At 39.6% G+C, this 9,242-nt stretch overlaps 1 protein-coding gene across 5 annotated transcripts in view; it reads left to right on the forward strand.

The window, feature by feature from the left end:
- The window catches only part of mef2cb (myocyte enhancer factor 2cb), a 79,936-nt gene extending 70,900 nt beyond the window's left edge, over positions 1–9,036 (forward strand). For all 5 annotated transcript variants that reach the window (XM_060907095.1, XM_060907092.1, XM_060907096.1 and 2 more), the window contains 4 exons: positions 2,335–2,507; positions 3,461–3,590; positions 5,274–5,409; positions 5,846–9,036. In XM_060907095.1, the coding sequence (XP_060763078.1) occupies positions 2,335–2,507; positions 3,461–3,590; positions 5,274–5,409; positions 5,846–6,200 (794 nt within the window). In that variant the 3' untranslated portion in view covers positions 6,201–9,036. The remainder of the gene's footprint in view (positions 1–2,334; positions 2,508–3,460; positions 3,591–5,273; positions 5,410–5,845) is intronic.
- The last annotated feature ends 206 nt before the right edge of the window (positions 9,037–9,242 follow it).

The following is a 9,242-nucleotide window of genomic DNA, read 5'->3' on the forward strand; positions in this document are numbered from 1 at the left end:
CTAGAGCCAGCTGCTTGCAGCCTATACTTCACTGTATGAAAGGAGGCAGGAAATACATCACTGCAAATGGCACACACACACACACACTCCTAGTTCCCAACCCGCCTCTCCCCCTCATTTTCCTCGAATCATACAAATTGCGCTTTTCAGACTTTTCATTTCAAAACAACAAAAAACCATTGCCTTCAAATTAAAGAAAGATCACTGCAGAAAAATTGCCGAGGACAACATCTGTGTCTCGTTTTCCCCTTCAGCGTATGATTAGGAAGTTCATTTATGTCTAACATATAATTCCTGCCCCTCTTTTAAGTGGCAGCAAGTGAAAAGCGCTTCATGTTTTAAGCCACAAAGAAAATGGGATATCAGAAGTAACAAAGACACCATACGTCTGTCTCTTTTTCCCACTGTAATATATACCTCAGGATTTGATGGAGTAGATGAAGTAACAGTTGGTGTAGCAGCTGTGAACTAGCTATTACTAGTATTATTACTAGCTGTTACTAGGAATTACACGTCTGTTGCTGGTCATTTATGGGCAGGCACACGCATTTTTCCCTCATTGGTAAATGATGGTGTTTGAGTCAAAAACTTTTTTTTTTTAATCATTTATGGCAAATCGCAGTCATCAAGCAGACAGCAGGCTTTATGGTGACTGGAAAAAAATGGAGATTTTCCGTTTCTAACCATCTAAAATTTTGATATATTTTAGGCAAGATTTTATTTTAATGATTTTTAACCAAGTAAAGGATGTTATATTGTCTCGTCATGTTTGAGTAGGATATCGAAAATCTTCAGGTATTATAAAAATAAATTTGATCGTAATTTTATTGTGATTTACACATATATTTACACAAACTATTTATGAACTTTTTATTTTAGCCATTAGATTTCTCAGAAACCAAGAGTTAACAAGTTTTCTCTATTCACCAACCACCTGCCTCGTTACCACAAAACCACAGGAGGAAGAAATGCGACTCCTCTCTCTCTCTCTCTCTCTCTCTCTCACTCTCTCTCTCTCTCTGGCACACACACATACTCATCTTTTCTAAAGATAGCTGATGGAGGCTATTTGCTTTCAGAGGAGAGGTTACAGGGTTTATATGGAACAGAAATGTTCAGCAGCAGTGGACAAATCATAAATTTGTTGCTAGCCCACCAGGCCAGTGAAAGCTCTAGTGTACTTGCCCCATCCCATGTTTTTGGTTGTGTGGAAACCTGATGAACTAAGCTAAGAAGGTAGGTGATGTATTTCAGCCCTAAAGAATGGCAAGCTTAACTAGCTAAGGATATTAATAAAACCAAAAATGAGTGAGTTCTGAAATCCAGTGCTCCTGCACAGTCACTGTTTATTATATCTTAACAATGTCAATATCCTAATAAAATGTCTATAGGACTTTTTTTTTTCTGATTGGTTGATGGGAGAAAAATATGTTTCTGACCACTATATCAGCAGTCCGCTCAGCCTGCATGTATGCTGGGTGATTACAAATAGCTCAGACTCATAATCTGCTTGTCCCAGGTGCCCTGGTTAGCGATTTCTTCACTGCTCTGCAGATACGGATAAGGCAGACATCAGAGGTGCACGTATAGAAAAGAGTATAGTGCCAGGCCTTGACGTCATTTAACCCCTAAACAAAAGTCAATTTTCATGTGTTCAAAGATAACTGTAGAAGTTTCTTAAAGGCACCTCAGTCCAAAAAACAGAGTTATGATTATTCTCTTACACCACTTTCTGTGATCCTGTTACCAAATCAGTTTCTCATTCACACATACAAGCTCCCACTGATGTTTTATTTTTTCACACTGATCTTTCATTTTACCACCAAAATCCAAATTCATTGCATTAAAAGCTTAAAAATGAAACCACATCTCTATAATCTTCCCTTGCTCACAAGTGTTAAAATGATGAGACCCAGAGGGAAGGAAAACTGAAAAGGGTTATGTCTGATGAGAGATAGCTAATTCCCTGCGGTTTTCTGAGCGCTGATGGATAAGGTATATTCTGTGAGGGCTTTGTGCACATGAAAACTAGGGGAAATGATGAAATCAAAAGCTCACATTTCAGGTGAAAAATGATCAAAGGTGCAATACCCCAGAACGGGTCAGATGTTTCTTTAATGGTCATGCTTGGTGAAAGGAATATGGAAATAAAACGATATGTTGAGACATGCCTGAAAGGAAGCTTTATTGTAGATGGCTTGGAAAATGGCATATTTTAGTTGAGGTTAGTAAGTCAAATGGAGCACGATTAAAAGTTGTGTTATAATGAAAGCTTGATGTGCTATATTTGGCACCGTGTAAGTGTGTATGACTCTTTCTTTCTTTTTCTGTTAGGAAACGGCTATGGAAACCACCGTAACTCTCCTGGATTGCTGGTGTCCTCTGGGGGTATGAACAAGAACATGCAGGCCAAGTCTCCTCCGCCGATGAACCTGGGTATGAACAGCCGAAAGCCTGACCTGCGCGTGCTCATCCCACCAGGAACCAAGAACAACATGCCTTCAATTGTAAGTAGCTCTTCCGTATTTTACTGTCTTCTCTAAATCTCGTCTCTGCACTTCCAATTCTCTTCTTGTCCTCATGAGCGGTCACTAGTTTTCTAGTTTTATAGACAATACAGGAACTCCCTGTAGTTATGCTGTTTTTCACATCATGCACAGTAGCTCTGACCCATAGTTATCATTTAGATTGGCCGAGTGCCTCCCTCATCCACTGACACTAATTCTGAATTTATCACCCTCCCCTCTTTACTGCCATCAGTCTGATGATGTTGACCTTCTATTGGTAAGTGGGACTGTCACTCAAAACAGTGACACAGACTAATAGACTTAAAGGCCATATGTCATCCTCCAACAGCTGTCATGTTTTAATAGATGGCAATTAGTTTTAACTCAGATTTGAAGAGGTTAAATGACATATAAAGTGTGAGCAAGGACTCACTCACCTACTCATATGATAGTTCACCAAAATGTAGTGAACCCTACAGGTAACTTTTATTCTCACCTGATCTAATAAACAACACTTGGCATCTCTTGCTTAAAAACTGCTGTAGTGAGAAACAAGTGAGACTCCTAGTGGTGGTTTAAAGTAAACACACCCTTTTGTCACCTGGTGCTGCCCACCAAATCAGTTTGACCCCTCCATTTCTGCTTCAGCTCCATCTCTGCTTCCATTAAAGCTTTTCTCTACCCACAGAACGAGGCACATTTGTACCTCATCAGTCATCATTCTAGAAAAAAAAAGCACAGCCCCACCCCCTGCTGTTGCTGATCCTGTTGCCTTGGAGACTGCATGGGTTACTATAGCGACAAGGCGCCCTGCAGGCGGTTGTAAATGATAGTTTGTGAGAGTTTGGTGGTTCTGCGTGTCAAGTGATTCATTTCTTCCCTGCAAGTTAGCTCGCTAGCCAGTATCTTCTTCCTTTAATCATGTATGTTCTTTCTTCTTCTTTTTGCCACAGAATCAGAGAATAAACAACTCGCAGTCCGCACAGTCACTGGCCACCCCTGTGGTTTCTGTGGCAACACCCACTCTACCAGGCCAGGGCATGGGTGGTTACCCTTCAGCGATCTCCACCTCCTATGGTACTGGTACGTAGAACTCAGCAAAGCAACAAAGCTTTTTAGTCCCTAAACCAAAGTGAAGTTCAGTATCACTATCATCGCCTGCATTCTGGGAGATTATAATAATTACACCTATAAAAAAGGCAAAGTTTATCCTCAACTTGCACAAATTTTATTTCACTATAACTTATTACGGGGTGGCACGGTGGTGTAGTGGTTAGAGCTGTCGCCTCACAGCAAGAAGGTCCTGGGTTCGAGCCCCGGGGCCGGCGAGGGCCTTTCTGTGTGGAGTTTGCATGTTCTCCCCGTGTCCGCGTGGGTTTCCTCCGGGTGCTCCGGTTTCCCCCACAGTCCAAAGACATGCAGGTTAGGTTAACTGGTGACTCTAAATTGACCGTAGGTGTGAGTGTGAATGGTTGTCTGTGTCTATGTGTCAGCCCTGTGATGACCTGGCGACTTGTCCAGGGTGTACCCCGCCTTTCGCCCGTAGTCAGCTGGGATAGGCTCCAGCTTGCCTGCGACCCTGTAGAAGGATAAAGCGGCTAGAGATAATGAGATGAGATGAGATAACTTATTACTTCGGTTCTGAGTTTGAAAAGAAACGATCTTGGTGAGCTTGAAGTACAGACTTGTGCATAATTTGAGAGGATAGCTATAGGAAGTGCAGCTATCCTCTTTGATTCACACATTTCTCACTCACATTTTTTTAATGACTTCATTTTATGATGTCAGGTATATCTGAAAGTGCCATTCCACCATTTGATGTATTTTTTTGGCATAAAATACAATATATTTTATGACAACATGACTAGACAGAGAAATCTTTTAGCTTCAAAATGATATATCAAACATAATTTTTTGACAACGACAAGTATATTAATTTTGCGACCAAAGTCACCTACCCTTTTAATTTCCGCGTGGTAGTGAAACATGATGTCATCGGCAGGTTCCCCTTCTTGTGTACCACGTCACGTGTGACGTGGCACAGATTATCAGCAATGGCGGATAGAACGCGATTGTCAGCTTCGGAAAAGAAGCGAAGGAAAATAGCAAGTGATGCCCAAAGGAGACTGTCGATGGTGAATATCGGCACAGCAATCAACAAGTGGAAATCGCGTTCTATCCGCCGTTGCTGATAATCTGTGCCACGTCACACGTGACGTGGTACACAAGAAGGGGAACCTGCCGATGACATCACGTTTCACTACCGCGCGGAAATTAAAAGGGTAGGTGACTTTGGTCGCAAAATTAATATACTTGTCGTTGTCAAAAAATTATGTTTGATATATCATTTTGAAGCTAAAAGATTTCTCTGTCTAGTCATGTTGTCATAAAATATATTGTATTTTATGCCAAAGAATACATCCAATGGTGGAATGGCACTTTAAGGCCATAGTTAAGAATTAATGAGATGCACTGCATTTGTAGTAGACCTCCACTGTATTTAATAAGCTATAGCAAACATACAGCTATACTTCTACATAATGTGTGTATAATCGAGTGAATATGCTTACTGCACTTTACTGTTTTTGTCATTTGTAAATCGATGCACATATTATTCTAACCTGAATGCAATGCTAACGTTTATCTCGCAAATGTGGATTTTGATAGACTTACGAAACTCTGCCTCATCTTCTGGTAATTCAAAGCATGTGAATACCTCAGATTTATAGATTTCTAACTTTGTTGTTCTGCTGTTTTCTGCTCCAGAATATTCTCTAAGCAGTGCCGACCTGTCATCTATATCTGGCTTTAGCAGTGCCAACACCCTGCACCTGGGCTCAATGAGTGGCTGGCAGCAGCAGCACCTCCAGAACATGCAGCATTCTGCCCTCGGCCAGCTGGGGTGAGCTTTAACACAGCCACACGCATGTGCACACGTTAAAGTGACATTATTCACTCCTGCTTGTTAGTTTGTAGCACTGTGATGATGTTTCACTCATCTTTGATTCACACATTTCTCACTCACATTTTTTTAAATGTCTTCATTTTATGATGTCAGGTATATCTTAAGGCCATAGTTAAGAATTAATGAATTTGTAGTAGACCTCCAGTGTATTAGCAAACATACAAATGCTAAAATTTTTGGTTGTAGATTTGTTGTAGTACAATCCACTGTCAGTAACAATTCCTGATTTAGGTTTTAAAAATTGTAGAATAAGTAGAACACATAGTTTAACAGTGAATAGTAAATGATATATGTGTCAGTATGTGTGTACGTGAGTGCGCGGGGCACTCGCCATGTTCTGTAACACCCCCTTCGTCTCCTTTCCTTCCTACAGAAATTGCACTAGCACTCACTTATGTCAGGGTTCAAATCTCTCCCTGCCCTCTACCCAAAGCCTGCACATCAAGTCCGAACCTGTTTCTCCTCCTAGAGACCGCTCCAGCAGCGCCACGCCTGGTGGCTATGCTCCACCCCCTTCCCACCCGCAGCAGCATCAGGCCCCACCCCCACAACAGGCTCCGCCCCCACAGGGCCGCTCACCAACTGACAGCCTGAGCAGCGAGGGCAGTGAGCGCGATGAGCACCGACCCGACTTCCACTCACCCCTTGGCATGGGGCGGCCTGGCCTGGACGAGCGCGACAGTCCTTCTGTCAAGCGAGTCCGCCTTTCTGAGGGCTGGGCCACATGATAAACCACGCCCCCACCTCAGCAGCCCCCACACTTGACCTCGGTCCATCATCACATTCACACGTTCTCTCGATCTGTTCTGATGAATCGTAGCCCTCCAAGCTCTGTCAAGTCACACACAATGTAAACAGACAGGAGGGCTTTTCTTCAATTTACTTGTTTTTCGCTCTGTTTTTCAAAGAGTGTCAAATGTACATGTTGTCGTGATTGATGGGTGTCAGGGAGGGAAAGGGAGGTAGGGGCTAGCATTAGAGGGTTTTAGTGGGTGGGGTTACTATGCATAACTTTTGCTGTGTGTGGATTTGACTTTCAAGACTTAACCATATATGCATATATATTTACACGTGTGTGTAGGTGTACATATATGCATAGTAACAAAAAATCGTCAGGTACTCTCGAATTTTTTTGTAAAAGTATTTACAACTTTCCTCAGCGACATTCAGCCATGGGAGAAGCTCAGCTGAGGGCCAGCGCCGACAGGCAAGCACTTGAGTTGCTCTACCAGTACTTTGTGTACAGATTTAGTTGTCTTCGCCACTCTCTGCAGAATGTTCCCTCGCTAAATGTATGTTATGATTGACAAAGTCATGTTGCAGGTTCAACGTATTGTACATAGAGGGCGGGCGGGGACAAGGGGGATGGGTTGAGGTTGCCAGACATTGGACATTGATCTCAAACGGAAGCTTTTATGCAAGATTTTTTGAAGGATTGTACAGATGTACAGCCCCTTAGGCTTTAGTCAAGGAGAAGGAGTATTTTAGAACCTCTGAGGAATCAAGCGCTTTTTTTTTTTTTTTAAAGAAATGGGAGTGTTATTTGTGAAAATGGCAGTCAGTAGATGAAGGACCATACCTTAAATTAAGAGCCATGTTAGTTTATTCTGATGAAATCACAAACCTAGGACTTGCTTTAAATGTTCAGTATTAAAAAAAAAACCCAAGAAAAAGAAACAATTGTATAATACTCTTGCTTATATTTTCATATAAAAAGGAATACAATGCAAAGCATTTTTGTGGCGTTTTGTAGTTTATATAAACCAGAATGAGTTCTGAAAGCTTTGCCTATATGAAAAATGATAGTTGTATAAGAGTGATTAACCTTGGGCTTTTCAAAACTAAGCCATGACATCTGAAAACCCTTGCTTTGCTGAAGTTTTTTTTTTTTTTCATTTTGTAGAGTTTTTTTATGTGTATTTCTAATAATATTGAATAATAATATTAAGATTCTTTTAAATATCTGTGAAATTAACATGCTTGTGTATAGCTTTCTAATATATAAATATATATGATAATAATTATGGTCATAACTTTTTTTTTTGTCAGTATGAGGTTACATAAGTACAGTTGCACATGTTTGTTTCGTCTTTTTTTTCTTTTTGCTCCATTCTGAATCTTTCAATGGAAACCCAGCCAGAACCTTAGATTCAGTGTAAATTACACAAACGGCAATTGTCTATCAATTGAATATCTAGTTTGGGAAAGATACACCTCTTTGCATAGTAATGATATAATGACACTCAGGTGAAGAACGTGTAGGCTCTCAAAGTAAGCACACCTACTATCAGATATATTTGCTGATGGTTAAATTCACATTTTGCAGTAATAAAGGTCCTGTTCACTTACATTCATAGCAGAATTGATCATTTCTTGTTGCTATAGCAGTGGTCAGCTTGCTTGTGTTTCTGTATAACTTTCAGTGAGCACAAAACATTTATCCAAATGTGTGCTTTGGTTAGGAAGAAGCACAAACTTTCTGATATGACAAACCTTTAGTCTGTGAACCAAAGCAGATGATGTTAAAACTCTAAACAAGGAATCAGTAGTTTCACTTGAATTGACATTGCACTGAAAGATTTAAAAGAGAAGTTAATGGTTTTTTAATAAGGGATATATCATGCTATTATTATGGATCCATGGTTATGATGAGGCATATGTATGTGAATCCTTGATCGTGTGTGTTTTGCTAGTTTGTCCCATCACAATAACACATGTACCCGTTTCCTCTGATCATACTGAGATCGCTACAATATCATCGTTTTGATTTCGCATTAATCGGAGCCTGGACATTTGTTAAAATCTTTTCTACCAAAGATATGGAGCAGTGTTATCTTGGCTTTGTTATATTCCATCCTCTTTGGGATTTGAGAAGGTCATATTTCTGAATATGTTGTTTTGCTTTATGTAATTTACAATAATACTGGTACCTCATATGCACCCTCCCAGTACCTCAAATTACCATTCAACCAATTGTGATGAGAAATGGGGTGGAAAAAAATAAAAACAAAACAAAATTTATTTTAAAAAAATAAGAAAAAAATCATAAGAACCGAAAAAATGTACAGTATTGTGACTCAGTATGCCATTGTTTCTTCTATAAAATATCGCATTATGTACACATATGACTCCCTGGTTCACCCTTTTTGGTTTGCTGTTCTTTTTCCTTAAAATATTGTTTCCATTAAAAAAATGCAAATAACAAAAAAGTTACAAAAAAAATGTAGTAACAAATGTAGCTTGTATAAACCTACATTGGTAAGGTGGAAAGGAAGTGTGTTTCTCTCTTTTTGTTTTCCTTTTTATTTTATTATTATTTTTTTTTTTTCAAACCAGGAGAAAGAGGCTTTCAGCGGCATAAGCTGGACTTTGTCGCCACTTGAAGACAAGATGTCATTAAATTAAAAAAAAATCACATCTCTGTATCTCAAGGGACTTGATTCAGCTGTATGTAGTGAAAAATTAATGTATGGATATTAAAAAAAATCATTTTCTCCTGCTGGGATTCAAAAAGGTATTTGTATTTTGCAGAGAACTCAGTAAAGTTACTGGCTTTCTTAGTTACCACTGGTGCTCTAATGTGTATTTCTTTTGTGTGTTGTCTATTTTTTGCATCTCATTACAGTCATTTTCAAATACTATGTAATACAAGCTGAAAAGGTCAACACGATTCAAAACACGGTGTAGATATCATAAATCTTATTTTGAGTTAAATCTGAAATTATATACTGGGAAATACCATGCAGGATTAAACATTCAACATTTTACCA

This window comes from Neoarius graeffei, chromosome 24 (assembly GCF_027579695.1).
Source record: "Neoarius graeffei isolate fNeoGra1 chromosome 24, fNeoGra1.pri, whole genome shotgun sequence".
NCBI classification, from domain to species: Eukaryota; Metazoa; Chordata; class Actinopteri; order Siluriformes; family Ariidae; genus Neoarius; species Neoarius graeffei.